This window comes from Schistocerca cancellata, chromosome 8 (genome assembly GCF_023864275.1).
Source record: "Schistocerca cancellata isolate TAMUIC-IGC-003103 chromosome 8, iqSchCanc2.1, whole genome shotgun sequence".
Taxonomy (NCBI): domain Eukaryota; kingdom Metazoa; phylum Arthropoda; class Insecta; order Orthoptera; family Acrididae; genus Schistocerca; species Schistocerca cancellata.
The window spans coordinates 587,561,964-587,580,395 of NC_064633.1; the positions used below are offsets into that span (position 1 = coordinate 587,561,964).

The 18,432-nt window shown below is 38.4% G+C and overlaps 1 protein-coding gene across 3 annotated transcripts in view; it reads left to right on the forward strand.

The window, feature by feature from the left end:
- Window positions 1-18,432, forward strand: part of LOC126094776 (glucosamine-6-phosphate isomerase) — a 126,531-nt gene that overhangs the window by 4,109 nt on the left and 103,990 nt on the right. For all 3 annotated transcript variants that reach the window (XM_049909330.1, XM_049909332.1, XM_049909331.1), the window contains exons 2-3: window positions 8,710-8,846; window positions 15,964-16,065. In XM_049909330.1, coding sequence (XP_049765287.1) covers window positions 8,723-8,846; window positions 15,964-16,065 — 226 coding nt within the window. In that variant the 5' untranslated portion in view covers window positions 8,710-8,722. The remainder of the gene's footprint in view (window positions 1-8,709; window positions 8,847-15,963; window positions 16,066-18,432) is intronic.

The window sequence follows — 18,432 nt, forward strand, 5'->3', positions numbered from 1 at the left end:
GGCTAGTTGTGATTCACAAGTATGATATTTCCTGATTCCATGTTGGCCGTCTAGGATCTATGTATTCTTAGAGTATGTCCTTGTTTATTTATCCTTTCTTGTTGCTGTTTTGTATAATCACTATACAAGATATACATGTATCTTTGATGTAGTCTTTATCTCCTTTTCAAGGGTTCAGAGTGGAGTTACATATGATGCAAATGTATTCAACAAACTCTCTTAAAAGAAGTATTCTTATCAGTTCAAAAGAAAATTAGTACTTGTCTCATAGAACAGTTCTACAAATTATCTGAATATCTATAATGAAGGATTGAAACTCTCTGTTAGCTGTATGGGGAGTAGTGATGTGTGGTAAACATGTCTGTAATTATAGATGTAGATAACTGCTTTCTTGGAAAAATTCAAATGTAATCAAGTGACTATTAAGCCACCAATAGAAGATGAGCAACAGCTGTTTTATATAACTGAGGAAGCAGCAATAATTTTTGTTATTTACTAGGGTGCATGTAGCCAGTGTAGGCTCATGTAATAAGTTTCTAATAGTTGCTTCTCTTTGCTTAATGTATTGGCTACCTCAACTCACTCTTCATTCCTGAAGGCTCTCTGTCTTACTGGAACTTAAGGAACATAATGTGTGAATGAATAAATCAGAGCTTTTGCAAAGAGTACAGAAAATATCAACATGATATTCTATCTTATTTTACTCTATCAGAACTTTGTTTGGTACATTACTATTTCTGTAGAGATAGTTTATCAGAAACGAAATGGAGAGGTTCTTCACAAGTAATTTACCAGAACACTACCTCTGTATTCTGTTGTAGTCATCTAAGCAAAGAAGGTAAAGCTGAGAGGTGGAAGGAGTATATAGAGGGTCTATATAAAAGGGAAATAAACTTGAGGACATTATTGTAGAAGGAGAGGAGGGAATAGATGAAGTTGGGATAGGAAGTACTTTAAGACAAAAAAAGAAACAACAATGCATCACAAAGGAATTATCTTTATTGGGTTGGAAATCATTGGTGTGATGTACAAGTACAGACAAACAAATTATTACAGTTTCAGAAAAATTGGATGATGTATTCAAGAGAAAGAGCTACACTAATTGAGCAAGTCAATAACGTGTTGATCCACCTTTGGCTCTTATGCAATCAGTTATTAACTTGGCATTGATTGAGTTGTTGGATGTCCTCCAGAGGAATATTGTACCAAATTCTATCCAATTGATGCATTACATTTTTAAATCCCAAGCTGGTTGGAGGCGTCTGTCCTTGATACTCCAAATTTTTGAATTGGGTAGAGATCCAGTGAACTTGCTGGTCAAGGTAGGGTTTGGCAAGTGCAAAGACAAGCAGTATGTGGGCGGGCATTATCTTGCTGAAATGTAAGCCTAGGATGGCATGCCATAAAGGGGAACAATGGGCCATAGAATGTCATCAATGTATCGTTGTGCTGTAAGGGTGCCATTGATGACACCCAAAGGGGTTCTGTTGTACAAAGAGATGGGATTGTGCATGATCACTTCTGGTGGGCAACATTAGGTTGGTATCCCTCTGCTGTCTGGGGCATCTAGAGACACGTCTTCACTAGTCATCAGGCCTCAATTTGTAGCAGGACTCATCACTGAAGACAACTCTACTCTAGTCAGTGAGACTCCAGGCTGAACACGCATCTGCAGATGCATCAGATAGTGGTGGGATACCAACCTGACTGTCACCTGGCATATGGCCTGACATCCAGGAATGATGGCATGTGGTGCCATTTATTTTCATAGCAGGACTCCTTTGGTTGTCTTCTGCAGCACTTTTACAGCACAGCAGTAGGTTGACGATATTCTACACCCTGTTTTATTGCCCTTCATGGCAAGCCATCCTGATCTTACATTTCAGCAAGATAACAACTGCCCACACATGGCAAGAGTTTCTATTGCTTGTCTTTGTGCTTGCCAAACCCTATGTCGGCTGCTTGTCTTGCTCTACCCAGTTGAGTACATTGGGAGCATTATGGCCACGGTCTTCCAACCAATTTGGGATTTTGATGATGTAACGTGGTAGTTGGACAGAATTTGGCATAATATCCCTCAGGAGGACTCTGGCAATCAATGCCACGTTGAATGACAGCTTGCATAAGGGCCATAGATGGACCAACACATTATTGACTTGCTCAATTAGTGTAGCTCTTTCTCTTTAATAAACCATCCAATTTTTCTGAAATTGTAGTCATTTGTTTGTCTGTACACATACATCACATCCAGTGATTTCTGTCCCATTTGGATACTTCCTTCATGGTGTGTGTGTATGTATGTGGATTTTTTTTTTCTTTCTTTCTTCTTCTTTCTTTTTCCTTCCTTAGAGAGTATGATACCGCGAGAAGAAATTGGCGGAGCTCGGTAAGCTCTGAGTGAAAACAGGTCCCTTGGTGTAGACAACAGTTCCTCTGAAATACTGAGATACTTGGGAGAAGCACCTATGACAACATAATTCCATCTGGTGTGCAAGATCTATGAAACAGGCTAAATATCTTCAGGCTTCCAGAAGAATGTAATAATTCTTACTCCAAAGAAGATGTACACTGTCAGGTTCCAATACTGCTGTTTAGCTCTTTAATAAGTCATGGTTGAAAAATATTGACACACATTATTTGCAGAAGAATGGTAAAACTGATAGAAGCTGACTTTGCGGGATAAATGTTGGACCACTCAATTCAGTAATCACCCTACTGATGCGTGATGTCTTTTGTGATGGTGTGGTATCTTCCAGCAGGACAACTGACCATGTTGTAAGCCCAGGATCCTGCTACAATAGTTTGAGGAGCTTGATAGTGAACTCACACTGGTGGTTTGTCCAGAAATTTGCTTTATCTGTACTTGGCGGAAAACATGTGTGACTCTATCAGGCCTCAGTTCCATGCACTTAAACCACTGGCCCATAGGTTACAGGAATTGCATGACCTGTGCATAGATGTTTGGTGCCACATATCTCTGGAAACCTACCAAGGAAGTGTCAAATACATGCTCCATAAAATTGCTGCTATGTTGTTTTCTAGAGGTGGAAAAACACACTAATAAGCTGCTGCTCATAATGTTTTAGCTCATCAGTGTAGGTTTCACAGGGAATATCGAATGTAATTAGTTGCACAATCCATAGGTCATTTGAATGATTTGTTTATAAAAAAATCTGTGAAAAGAGTCAGTCTGCAAAATATATATATTTGATTAATTTTAACATTAATAAACATATTATTTTTAAGTCCTACTTATGCAACCAAACTTAAAAACTAGATGTTATCCTACAGGTTACCAGTTTTTAAATTAATGTTCCTCCTTGTAATAGAAGGAGTTGGTCAGAAGTAGTAGTTGTAGCTTAGATTTAAAATTTACTTTGTACTTGTCAGATATTTCACGTTGTTTGGGAATTGATCAAAAATTTTTGTTGGTGCATATTGAACTCGGAGCCAGTGACAGCCTTAATAGTGCATCATAAAGGTAATTTTTCCCTCTAGTGTTATAGGCATGGACCATCACTATTGTTCTGAGATTTTGATGAATTATTTCTACTTCTACATTTATACTCTGCAAATCATTGTGAAGCGCATGACAGAGGGTATCCAGAGGTGTTTTCCCATTCCGTTCATTTATGGAGTGTGGGAAGAATGATTGTTCAAATTCCTCTGTGCATGCTCTAATTTATCTAATCATATCCTCATAATCCTTACAGGAGCAACATGTAAAGAGTTGTTATACTGTATGTTCCAAGAGCCATAATTTAAAGCCTGTTCCTGAAACTTTTGTAAGTACACTTTCTCAGGATAGTTTGAATCTACCTTCAAGAGTCTGCCACTGAACCTACCTATGAGGCTGATGTGCCAACACACACTTGTGTGGTGGCACCCGACCCTGGTGTAAGCAGGTTTAAATACTGATGGTGGAAAAAATTTTCACTGCCAGTATTTGGCTGACGAGGGGAGGAGAGGTGGTGGCGTAAAGTTCCTGATCACCAGACTTTGTGCCAACATCCTGGTTTAAATACAAAACCTCTCCACAGTGTCTTATGAATTTAGGGTGTGTGACACTATTGATGGTGATCCGTCCGTCAGACGGGGATGTTAAGGTTGGTGGCCTCGTGATGCTATTAACAAGGAGTATGTAGACCATGTGCCGGCACCAGATTTCAGCCTCTCCCTGCTCTCATCGACATCACAAACATTATGCCACACACGCATGCACACACACACACACACACACACGCACACACACACACACACACACACACACACACACACACACACACACACACACACACAGAAAATACATACATGTAGTATTCCAAATTGTGTTATGGAGCATGTTGTAAATAAACAAACAAACAAAAGAGTCTACCAGTTCATTATCTTCAGCACCTATGTGATACTCTCCTGTGGGTCAAAAAAGGCTGTGATCATTCATGTTGCCCGTCTCTGTATACGTTCAATGTCCCCTGTTAGTTGTATTGAGTATGTGTCCTACACAATGCAGAAATATTGTAGGATGGGCCGCACGAGTTATTTATAAGCAGTTCCTTTGTAGACTGATTGCATGTCTGTAGTATTCTACCAATAAACCAAGATGTGCCATTTGCTTTACACATGACTGAGCCTATGTGATCATTCCAGTTCCTATACCTACAAAGTGTTATATCCAGGTATTTGTATGAGTTTACGGATTCCATCTGTGACTCATTGATATTATAGTCATAGATTACCATGTTTTTTCATTTTATGAATTACAAGGTTTTACCTTTCTGAACATTTAAAGCAAGTTGCCAATCTTTGCACCACTTTGAAATCTTATCAAAGTCCGACTGAATATTTATGCAGTTTTTTGAGACTGCACTTAATTATATGTAACTGCACCATCTGCAAAAAATTTGAAGTTACTATTAGTTTTGTTCACAAAATCATTAATATATGAAATGAATTGCAAGTGTTGGAACACAGTGCCATGGGGTACATCAGAAGTTACTTCTTCTGCCGATGACTCTCCATCTAAGATATCTTCTTGTGTCCTACCTACCAAAAAATCCTCAATCCAGCCTCAAATTTATTTGATACCCTTACAATCATACTTTTTGATTATAAGTGTAGATGTGATACTGAATCAAATCCCTTTTTAGAAATCAAGAAATATTGACTCTACCCGGCTGTCTTTCTCCAAGGGTTTTGTACCTGTATCTTGTTAAAAATATACGAGTTTGGTTTCACATGATCCATGTTTTCAGAATCCATGTTGGTTGGTGTGGATGTCATCCTGTTTGAGACATCTCATTACATTAAGCTCAGAGTATATGCTAATATTCTACAACAAATGAATGCCAAGGATACTGGTTGGTAGTTGCTACCCTTCTTGTACTGGGTACAGTTTTTGTTGAGGGTCTGTGATAAATTGTAGCTAAAAGAGGGGCTAACTTATCTGCAGCTTCAATTTAGAGTCTGATATTGATTCCATTGGGCTCCAGAGCTTTGTGTAATTTTAACAGTTTCATGTGTTTCTCAATGCTACTGCCACTAATACAAAATTTACTCATGTTTTCAGTGGTATGGGAATTAAACTGCAGCGTTATTCCTGAGTTTTCCTTTGTAAAGAAATAATTGAAAACAGAGTTTGCCAGTTCTGCTTTTGCTTTGCTACCCTCAATTTCAATTCATGTTTCATCCATGAGTGACCAGATATTAACTTTGGTGCCACTAACAGCCTTTACTTGTGATAAGAATCTTTTTGGATTTGGTGAAAGGTCATTTGACAGTATTCTGCCACAGTAGTTATTGAAGGCATCATGCGTTACTCTCTTGACAGGCAAAGACCTTTCATTCAGCACCTCTCTATACAGGCCTATGTTTTGTTTTACATGTATTATGCAGCAGTCTCTGTTTCCTTAGAAGTTCCTTTACAGGAAAGAATGTCATAAGGGAATTTATACACAAAAAAAATGTACACCTGGAAAGATGACATTGATTTTGGTCCAATGATGGCATATAACATGTGGGGGATATTAGGTGTACTGATAATGGTTTCAGTGTTATTCGCTAACAGGTAGTGTGGTGACATAGCTACCAGAGTGCCATCTGTGTCTTCCCTTTAATAGGAAATACCCACAGCAAGAAGGGTCAGTGTCATGCAGGCAACCATGCCACAGAGATGCACTCATGCTTCCTACAGGCAACTGAGAGAGTTTGAAAGTGGTCAAATTGTGGATGTCTGAGTGGTGGGGTAGTCCTTTCGGAGAATTGCCTCACAAGTTGGACGTGCTGCATCAGTTGTGCAACAGTGCTGGTATCAGTGCTCACGTGAACATTCTTACACCCTTAGATGAGGTCCTGACATTCACACAGCACAGATGCCCCCCAGGATCATTATATTGTAAGGGCAGTTGTGGCAGATCATTGTCTTCATCTCGTATAATGAGCCATCCCCATATTGTGGTCATAGAGCCTTACAGACAGTAGCTCACATCATGATAGAATTCCGCCTCCTCCTGGCTCTCCACACCAAGTGTGGTCTTCCAGATTGCTGCCGCTAATGTTTTGAGAAAGTGGTTTTTATTCTCGTAACTAAAGGCAAGTGTCCACTAGCAAGTAAACTTCTGCAAGTTCTCTCACATGGAAACACCTCCAGCAAGTTAAATAAATCAATAAATCCTCAGGTTTTGTCAACTTACAGAAGGATCATTCCATGAAAAGTGAAGGTTTTGCTATGTCTGTAACACTTCCTATTCATTTGTTTAGTAGCAAATGAACACGGCTCACATCATCGAACCTTCTTGTATATAGGCCTAGTGACCTTCTTGTATATAGTGTCACTTTCAGGACCGTATGCAGAGCCATATGCTTCTTATTTTCAAGTTAATATAACAATGTAAATTGTACATATTTTAAGTCCGTAACCATGGAATGATCCAGAAGCGGCTTCTGTAAGTTAATGTAAGCAGTTTCTTGCAGTTTGGTGCGAATACTTACTAAACATGCCAATTGCTGGAAGATTTTCTCAAACTTGTAAAAGTTTTTTGTGCATTCACTACTGGTGCAAAAATATCAGTGTCAAAAAGGAGAATGACACACAGACAGATGAGTCGAAACAGATGCACTAATGGAATCGCTAAACGTATGTAATTGGCCACTGCAGCCAAGAAAGTGTGAAATGAATTTACTGACTTTTTTTGTTTCACCAAGGGAAAGTAGAATTACAGCAAAGCTATCTTTTTAAATTTTAACAGTTTTTTTAATGTCTGCAGAAACACAAATGCATTAAATTTGTTATAAAACTAATGAGTACTCATTGCAAAATTTGAAGAGTAATTTGAAAGGTCATATTTTGGTCATATAGCTTGCCTTGTTTCTGATTCCTGTTCTGGAATATTTTCTTTGTTCAGTAGAAAATAGATGTTTGAAACTATCTTACAACATTATGAGAAAGTTTTCATCCAAGTTCTGATTTTATTTCATTCAAAAGTGCTTTTTAACAACTTAAAATAGGTACACCTCTGTATGCATTGCTTCAACCAAACATTTCTTTTTCCTTGACTTTGTTTTTCATAAGGATTTTTCTTCAATAATAGTAATGCAGCAATTGTGGTGGCTGCACTGTTTTTACCCACAACACTGAAAACTTACCTTTGCTTATCTCAAGATGCAAATATGTTGGAAACACTTCTGCAAATACTTGCTGCAAGTTCCTGAAATACTCGCTGAAATGACTTGCAGAAGTAAACGTGCACGAGTTTTTGTTCTAATGTAAACACCTCAGCAAGCACATTCAGAAGTTACTTGTGGAAGTTATTTACTAGAGGATCTTAAAGTTTTAAACTGCTTTCAGGGCATTGTCATGGTGGTAGGGTTTAGAGTGCCTTCACCACATGCTGGGCGGGGGGGGGGGGGGGGGGGGGGGGGGGGCGGTGCCCTCTTGTACTCTTTTTTTTCTAGTTACTATTAGATGTGATTAGCCCTCTTTGCTGCCACATCCTGTTTTACTTTTGTTAGGAATGCCCCTTCATATAGCTCTCTGATGAAGGTAAGATGTTAAGAATTCTGGCTCGTGGACGGCAGCCAGTGAACAAGAAAAGTTGAATGGGCTTTTACGGTTCCTCCAAGAGAGTAGGTTCTGTTCCCATCTTGACTGTATCAGATCGGGGATGGGACAGATGTGAAATGGACACCTTCTGTGGTGTGGCAAAATACGGGGGATGCTCGACTATGCCCACTGACCCGATTACTTCTCTCACCTTATTTTATTTTTCTTGGTCGTACTGGTTTGATCAGCATTGGCTCAGGTGTGAAGTGCCTCTCACTGCATCTGAGCTCTGCAGGCCTACCCTGCTCTTGGGCCTGCAGCGTGCCCTCCCCTCCCTCCCCCCCCCCCCCCCACCCCATGTACTTTTACCTCTTCTACAACTATTTCTCATCTATGGGGTCAATATTGCTTTCATTACGTCAGTTTAACCACTCGTAGATACTATCACATTTTAGTGAATTTCTGTCAGAATGCACTAACTTCATATGGGTTGTCTCATGAATGTGGGACTGATGAGCCTGCTGTTTATTCCCTTGGAAACCAACCAACCAACCAACCATCTGAGACTTCCACCTTTTTAATTTTAAATTAGTTGTATACTTTGAGTAAAACAGAGGAATGTTTTCCTTGTTGAGACATTTATTAACGATATTTCTCTATTTTCGTAACAGGTGAAAGAACGCCATGCGGCTTGTTATCCTGGAGACTGCAGATAAGGTGGCAGAATGGTCAGCCAGATATGTGATGAAAAGAATAAATGACTTCAAACCGGGTCCAGAAAGATACTTTGTTCTGGGTCTTCCAACAGGTACTTTTTCGTATTTTGTATTCACCAAAGGTAGGCGCCCAACATAAAGTTAGCAGGAGGCAAACCATGTCCTGAATTGTCTAATGTCCAGGAGCCCATCCTAAATTGTGGTGACGGTATTACAATTATTGTCGTTGAATAAAAATGTCACTTCAGTTTGGCTCATTGTGTATTTCTTTGGGTGGTTATCTTCTGTACTATGCTCTAGCAGAGCTTTCTATATATGGTACAAGTTTCACTGAGCTATGTTACGTGGTAGTGACACAACATGCAAAAGATACTTTTATCCTTAAATTTTGTGCACCAGTGCATGTTTGAGGTGCCACACTGTTGGTGTGAGGCATTCTCTAAAGATAGCATTGTGTACCTTATCTGCTGGAGACACAGCATACTTATTGAGCACTTTTTTCTGCCTACTTTTGATGATGCTCTATGCCACAATACTGTACATTGTACTTTGCATAATTTGTCTTCCTGAGTAACTGAATTTTCTGTGATTTTTTTAAAAATCTAATCAGTATAATACATCGAAATCCGGAGTGTAATACAGATATTGTGAGTTTGAGGTAACCTTTCACTGTATAGTTGAGGCATTGAGTGTCAACAACCACATAAACAAGATGGAAAATGTAGCTGAGCTTCCAGACAATGTCCTTAATACCTTCCTTATGATCTAACTAAAAATGCATGGGTATATTGTTGCAGTTGAATACAGTGTCCTGGAGCTACCAATGTGCTGCAGCATTGAGTTTTTCTGCATGGTTTTGCAATTTACAATCCATTCATTTGATTGTTTTTCAGCTGAGAAAGTGTAATAGTACCCTATATATTCTTGACATCACTCAAGTACGAGGGCATTCTAGAGTTATATGAATGAAATATAGAAGTAAAAAGTTCAACATTCAAGGTCACCAATTATAATTTTAAATATGATGACTGGTTCCAGCAAATCTGAGTTTTTGTCATCAGATCTGTAAATCATAGAGATTGCAAATTACAAGCACAATCAGGTCACATCTAATAATATGAGGAACATATTGTAACGAAATGGATATATACAACATACCTTATGCAAATACACATCAATAAGTCTCCATCATATGTACAATATATAGTGTCAAGTCGTAACACGTTATTTCAGGAGGATCAAGAAAATGGTTCTTCCCCGAGGTCGGCTTCTACTAGTTTTTCCATTCGTCTGTAAATAATTCGTGTTAGTATTTTGCAGCTGTGGCTTATTAAACTGATTGTTCGGTAATTTTCACATCTGTCAACACCTGCTTTCTTTGGGATTGGAATTATTATATTCTTCTTGAAGTCTGAGGGTATTTCGCCTGTTTCATACATCCTGCTCACCAGATGGTAGAGTTTTGTCAGGACTGGCTCTCCCAAGGCCGTTAGTAGTTCCAATGGAATGTTGTCTACTCCGGGGGCCTTGTTTCGACTCAGGTCTTTCAGTGCTCTGTCAAACTCTTCACGCAGTATCGTATCTCCCATTTCATCTTCATCTACATCCTCTTCCATTTCCATAATATTGTCCTCAATTACATCGCCCTTGTATAGACCCTCTATATACTCCTTCCACCTTTCTGCTTTCCCTTCTTTGCTTAGAACTGGGTTTCCATCTGAGCTCTTGATGTTCATACAAGTGGTTCTCTTATCTCCAAAGGTCTCTTTAATTTTCCTGTAGGCAGTATCTATCTTACCCCTAGTGAGATAAGCCCCTACATCCTTACATTTGTCCTCTAGCCATCCCTGCTTAGCCATTTTGCACTTCCTGTCGATCTCATTTTTGAGACGTTTGTATTCCTTTTTGCCTGCTTCATTAACTGCATTTTTATATTTTCTCCTTTCATCAATTAAATTCAATATTTCTTCTGTTACCCAAGGATTTCTAAGAGCCCTGGTCTTTTTACCTACTTGATCCTCTGCTGCCTTCACTACTTCATCCCTCAAAGCTACCCATTCTTCTTCTACTGTATTTCTTTCCCCCATTGCTGTCAATTGTTCCCTTATGCTCTCCCTAAAACTCTGTACAACCTCTGGTTCTTCCAGTTTATCCAGGTCCCATCTCCTTAAATTCCCACCTTTTTGCAGTTTCTTCAGTTTTAATCTACAGGTCATAACCAATAGATTGTGGTCAGAGTCCACATCTGCCCCTGGAAATGTCTTACAATTTAAAACCTGGTTCCTAAATCTCTGTCTTACCATTATATAATCTATATGATACCTTTTAGTATCTCCAGGGTTCTTCCATGTATACAACCTTCTATCATGATTCTTAAACCAAGTGTTAGCTATAATTAAGTTGTGCTCTGTGCAAAATTCTACTAGGCGGCTTCCTCTTTCATTTCTTAGCCCCAATCCATATTCACCTACTACGTTTCCTTCTTTCCCTTTTCCTACACTCGAATTCCAGTCACCCATGACTATTAAATTTTCGTTTCCCTTCACTATCTGAATAATTTCTTTTATCTCATCATACATTTCATCAACTTCTTCATCTGCAGAGCTAGTTGGCATATGAACTTGTACTACTGTATTAGGCGTGGGCTTCGTGTCTATCTTGGCCACAATAATGCGTTCACTATGCTGTTTGTAGTAGCTTACCCGCACTCCTATTTTCCTATTCATTATTAAATCTACTCCTGCATTACCTCTATTTGACTTTGTGTTTATAACCCTGTAGTCACCTGACCAGAAGTCTTGTTCCTCCTGCCACCGAACTTCACTAATTGCCACTATATCTAACTTTAACCTATCCATTTCCCTTTTTAAATTTTCTAATCTACCTGCCCGATTAAGGGATCTGACATTCCACACTCCGATCCGTAGGACGCCAGTTTTCTTTCTTCTGATAACAACATCCCGAGTAGTCCCCGCCCGGAGATCCGAATGGGGGACTATTTTACCTCCGGAATATTTTACCCAAGAGGACGCCATCATCATTTAATCAAACAGTAAAGCTGTAATCATACAGTAAAGCAGGTAGTGACATAAGTTTAACTAATAACACTGTAATGAGGATGATTTTAATTTACACAGGAATTCTCAAAGCTCACCAAAAAGTATTGAGAAAGTGAAATTTTCTAATTAGAATAGGTATTAAACTGACAAGTTATTTTAGTGAAAATTTGCATTTTTGTAACCAACCAGAAAATTCAGGGCTATAAAATGGTGGTGCTGAATTTTGGAAGCAGTGACATTTTAAGACACATAAAGCTTCTGGAAAAAGTAAAATGTTTGTTGAAAAGAGGAGAATGAGGGCTTTCAAATGAGTTATACCAATATGGAAACAAAAAAACTCTTTGCTCATCAAAAGTTTCAACTTTGCATGGTTTGGATGTCCTCAGGTGAACTACAATATTATCGCCAGTGCTTGAGAACCTATCGAATGAATGTTTTGATAATCCCTATTTAAATAAGAAATTGGGTATTTTGAGTAACTATTGTATATGTACTATTAACAAAAAGAATAAGACAAGAAAAAAGATTGATGTCAGGAGTGGTATAAGAAAAAGTAGAATAGCCCTGTCTCCTGCTCTGTGGCACAGTGCCCTGTCATCCACAATCCCACTCAGTCAGATGGGGCAGTGGACATTGTCAGTAATTTCATTGTTCTACACTCGGCACCTACTATAACATTATCTTAAACTGTTAGCCATTTCAGGTATAGAAACCTGAGCCATACATCCAGATAATGCTGTACTGTCAATTGGTGTCTGTCATTTATCCAAAAGTGCGTGTTGTTAATGAAATTTTTGAGACTATAACTAACACATCCATCTCAATTTTTATCTTGCACCCATCAGCATTTTTAATTTTTTAAATGGATATATTTAATCATTGCAATAAACTCTGTTTCTAATCATTGACACACTTTTATCATATGCAAACAGCATTTTGACTTAGTCTGTAACTTCTAAAATCACTACTGGAAAAATGTTATGTTTATATTCAAGATTTGTAGTGAGATTAGTTGCCATTTCTATTTATTTATTTCATCTTGCAAATCTAGAATATCACAATGCACAAAAACATTTGAGCAGCTGTAAAAAATGTGTACATTTTTTCACAAGATATTAAATTATTTATTTTCTGTTACTCCAAGTACTGTGACAGGTGCATTTAAAAGCACAAAAAAAAAAAAAATCCTAGCTTCCAGAACTGTTAGTTCCTTTCTCAGGGGGCAGAGGGATATGTTGAGGAAGGCTGGAAGTGAGAGGCAGCTTACACAGACCCCATGTTGAAAGTCCCCACCCCCTACCTCTAGCTCCGAGTGGCCTGCTTCTCCTTTCTAACCTTTGAACCTATCCCTTTTTCCTCCCTGAAAAAACAATGAACATTTCTGAAAGCTAGGTATAACTCGTGCTTGTTGCACATTATGAATATTTACTCATAGTTTCATAGTTTGAAACAGTTTTGTAAACACTGTGTTAATGCTGAAACAACTTATAAGTTCAAAAAATATAAATACTACTTTTAATAGTAAAATTCAGCCAATGGCACTCCCTTCACCTGTTCGGAAACATCCTTTGCTCTGTGTCAAGAGGAGACAAACACAAGAGGGTAAGGGTTCTAGTAATCATCAGCAGTTCAGATGTATGAAAATAATGGTACCTCTAAGGGAAATGGCAGCAAGGGATGGAAAGGAACACCAAGTACACTCACTGTGTATGCCAAGGAGTTCATTCAACACATTGAAGAGGTTTTTCCACCAGATTGTGGTGTCGGTTGGAACAAACAGGCCTGTTGTTGGGCTCCAAGGTCATACTTGAATCATTCCAGTGACTGGCAGAGAAGGTTGAGAAGACAAGGCTTGTGCAGAGTGTTTCAACTAGGCTCACTATATGCAGCATTGTCCCCAGAACTGGTTGTGGGCCCTTGGTTTTGAGTTGAGTGGAAGGACTGAACCAGAGACTTTGAAAGTTTTGCTAAAAGCTGGGCTGCAACTTCTGAAAGTTGCATTGTAATTTTGAGAACTGTGGGGTCCCCCTAAATGGGCCGGGTATGCACTACACATCAGAGAGTGCAACCCATTTAGCTGTGCACACTGTGGGGTGCACACAAGAGTTTTTTTTATATATTAGGTGACACTCTGTTCAGTCTATATAATGACAGCTTTAGGAGACCCAGAAGTGTAAGTAAATCAGGTGGAAAACTTTGATTTATTGGTATAATACTGGGGAAAAACTATCAGCCTACAAAAGAGATTGCTTATAAATTGCTCTTGCAAACCATCATAGTATAGTGCTGGGGGAATGAGCCATGCCGATACATGGTCTGCAGGTCACGGTAAATGGCACTGCAGTTGTGGGCACATATTTGCTTCTGCACGGTCACACTTCGGCGTGGCACTGTGCCGGTATTCCTTTGCCGATGGGTACTCGGGTTGGCGCTCACCCCTCAACAGTGAGTCACTGTCCAGGCTCCGGACTGACTGCCAGTTTCCGGAGCTATACTCAAGACTCCAGATGGGGTCAGTGCCTGCCATCTCGCCTGTTTGCCAGGATCATCAGCTGCTGGACGTCCGTCTGCTGTCCCTGCCTTTGGGCCTGTGTCTCTATAGCCACGAGTTTGCAGCCTCGTGGTACAGTGCCACTGATTGCTTACAGTACCTCCTGGCCCACCACCACTTCTGACAGTTGTTGACTTCGTCATAGTGGGCACCCATTAAGCATGGTCAGGATGGACTTTGTGGTTGTGCTCAAGTGTGGACTTTTGTCCTTGAAGCTGAGAGCTGTTATTGGAATCTGTGAATTCAATCACTGCCTGTTACACCACTCGACCACGTTTATTACACACAAATCCTGGATACACTTTTGTATTGGACTTGATCTTCAGTTACATTGAGCAATTCTCAACAATATGTGGTGGACCAAGTCTGCACACAATATTAGCCATTCTTATGGTTGTGAGTGTAATTTTTCAGCAGCACAGAGTTCACCAGGAACAAATTATGTACAAATAAATCACAGCAGATAACAGTTCTTTTGAAAATATACTTAACAGGGAACTTCTGTAGGTGGATACCTCTATGCCAATGCAATACTCTGGAAGCACGCTGAAGACTACCCACGTTAGTGCAGGAGAACAAAGTTTGTGGGTTTGATGGGGAAGCAATCATATATGAACCACACTCTCAGTGTACCCGTATGTCAGTTGAATTAGGCAGACAGCTAAATACATGTGGTAGCTAAACGACAACTGTAAGTAGCAATGTCCAAATCGTAGTCCAGAAGAAACCCCCATAGTGCAGGGTCGGCATTGTTAGGTACGTTGGAGACCTTGCTGAAAACATCATCTGTTTGTGGCAAATGATGCTGTGGTGGGACAGCAGCAGCCCTCAAATCTGCCACAGGCATTTTTCTACATGACTTGACATTGGCAGATGTAGCCTTCCTTGTTGCAACTAACATCTCATTTTATTGATTGATGCATCAATATGTCCATCAAGATTACAAGAATTGTAACTGGAAGAAATGATTAATGTTTATAATTTTGTGATTTTCAATACTGTGGAATTTTTGCGATGTCATACTTGCTTTGTTTCATTTTTTTATAACATCCCTTATGATTTTCTGTTTCACTTAATCTGCTAATTGTCTGTCATGTTACATGGCATTTTCTTTATATGATCATATTTGTTAGGATTTTAAATGCTTTATAATTGTATTAGTTTTACTATTGGATTTCTAATGATTTTCTTCTTGAAGTAAACTTCATTTTTTATGGCAAACATTGTTCTTATTCTAGAGTTTACACCAGTTTGTCTTAGGTATATTTAAACTGGCTCTCACTGCTGCTAGGTGAAACAATATGTTTGTCAAATTTTGATTTGGAAAATTTATTTATGCTGCCATCTGCACATGAGTAGTTGTCAGTAGCAGTTTTCTATTTGCAGTTACTGCTATTGATATATTCCACAGCTGCAGAACAGAGAACTTCAATGATAAGGGAGCTATTTTTGTGCTCTCTTCAGATATGTTTTTTTAAAATAAATAATTTAAAAAAAGAATATAGAAATTGTTTTCATGCTAGTTGCACATTTTAGATGGTAGATTGTATATATGTTAATGAGAAAAACACTCCATTCATAAAGAATTTTAATTTTTAGGTGGAACACCACTGGGCATGTACAAAAAGCTTATAGAATATCACAAAGCTGGAAAAATATCCTTCAAATATGTGAAGACTTTCAACATGGATGAATATGTTGGTATGTATATATTTGTTTGACATTTGCTATTATTGGTCACATTAATCCCAAGAAGGCTGCATCTTCACATGCATGGGTTTTATGATAAGTATTAGTTCAGACACTATAACTGTTCTCGTCTGTGGTATATGTATAAATAGGTATTGTATTGCAAAATTGATAGCTTTCAGAATCAAGAACTCCAGTTTTTGCTCAAGAGAGAGAAGGGATGGCGGAAAACAGACAGTTGCAGCATAAGTATACAGAAATTGTCTACAATCAACCATGAGTCAAGGGAGACTTACCCAGACAGGATGAAAGGAAGGAAAGGTCTTATTGATACTGAATAGGGTTTGAAAAGCTGGCAGAGAGGGTAATAGGCAAGCCTAAGATGAGATGACTCCTACCTGAGTCCATGGAGCTGCTTACCCTACCCATCCCATTTATTCAATCTTCCACATTTTCTCAAAGATCCACTAACTCAACCATCCTATAGTTGTCACAAAGTTACTGGCTCCAAAGCACCCAATGAAAGTGGCTTTGGTGCATCATTGTCTGCAACCAGTTGTTTAAAAACTTCCTGCTTGTTATAAAGAATATGTTTTGACAATCGAAAATGTAGATGAGGACTCGTACCCAGTTCTGCTTTTCACAAGAAAACACCTTAGTAATCAATCTGTCTGATCTCACCTCCACAGTCAACTTAAACTTTCATGGTCACTGATATTTCTAACTTTGCTATCTGAACTACAGGACTAGGGATTCTCTCATGGCGTGCATGGTGAAAGGATTTGATGGACGGCTGCGACTTATCCTGCCATAAGGAATATTAAAGCATTGTGGAGTTGAAAGAGACTATCAGGTTGACAGTTGCTTCACTTTTTTTTATGAGAATAATATTTGTTGTAATTGCTGTTTTATTTTATGTTTTGTATGCCATATTTGATGGTGCAGTCCATATAATTCTGTAAATCTTGGCTGTCTTTCGCTGAAAGTCACTTAGTTCCTGTTATCTTGACCATGGCAGTGTCAAATTTCTTGTCATACTTCTGGTGTTTCGCCAAAACTTGATGTATGAATGTACTGGTACAGGTGGGCTGGTTACAGACAAGAAACAGTTTGTAGAATTTTAACATAGTTTGGATATATTCTTCAGGACAAATGAAAGTTGAGGCAACCTTCCCATTATGGGAGCTACAAGATGCAATGAAACAGGTAAACACTCTCCAAGAGGTAGCAGCAAAAGCTGGATTACAAATTTTCTTTGGAAAAACAACACATGGCCAATGTGGGAGCTGCACAAAAATATGTGGAACCAAAGAATGGAACAATATCAGAAGTTTCAGAATTGAATACTTGGTAGAAATAATCCACCAGATTCTCTGGACAAAGCAGCAAACATAAACAGATTATAAAAATGTAAATGGCATCCCACATAACAAAGAACACATGCAATAAACCATTCTGATCTATTCATAGAGAGGTATTCATACTGTGATTAAAAGCAGGTGTCTTTATGATCAAAATGCCTCACCATACACACAGCCAAACAAATAAATAATTTCAAGAAGAAGGAAAGAAAGAAGAATAATTTTAAAAAATTGGGGATAAAGTATGGAAAAGGGATTTGGAAACTGAAAAGCAACAAGGGGGAAAAAAAAAGTGAGAATATAATAGCTGCAATGAGAAAGCAGATGATTACATTTTATGACCACTTAAAAAGAACAGATAAAAAAATTCAACTTATTTGACAAAAATCCATAAATTTTGTGGTTTATAGAAGTTAAGAAAGACCTACAGGTTTTGGGAATAACAAACAAAGATGCAGAAAACAGACATGAATTTTGAGAAAAGGTACAGAAAGTCAAGTGTTTCCAGAAGAAAAAACAAGAAGAAGAGAGGAGGGACAAGGGCAGAAGAAAGAAGAGAACAAAAGAAAAGAGTTAGCTAGATAGTTAGTTTCATGTTCCATGGATCATTTGCTCTATAAATAATAATGATGCAGAATGAGTCTTTTATAGTCACATCACAATTATTTTGTATACATGCTTATCATGTACAAGTTGTTTTGTGTGTGTGTGTGTGTGTGTGTGTGTGTGTGTGTGTGTGTGTGTGTGTGTTGAAAAGCCAAAAAAAGGGAAAGAATATGATGTCATGATCTTCTATTTCATGTGGTTTTGAGTTGCCCAAATTTGAATAATAATAATAATAATAATAATAATAATAATAATAATAATAATAATCCTGTTTACAATGCATTACTAGTTTCCCTGTTTCGAACAGGACTTTCCAATTCTAGAATCTGGAGGTAGAGATAATTTGTAGGAAGAGTAACTAGTTAGGTATGATTCAATTTCTTTTTGAATTGTGTGGAATTCTCAGTTTCTT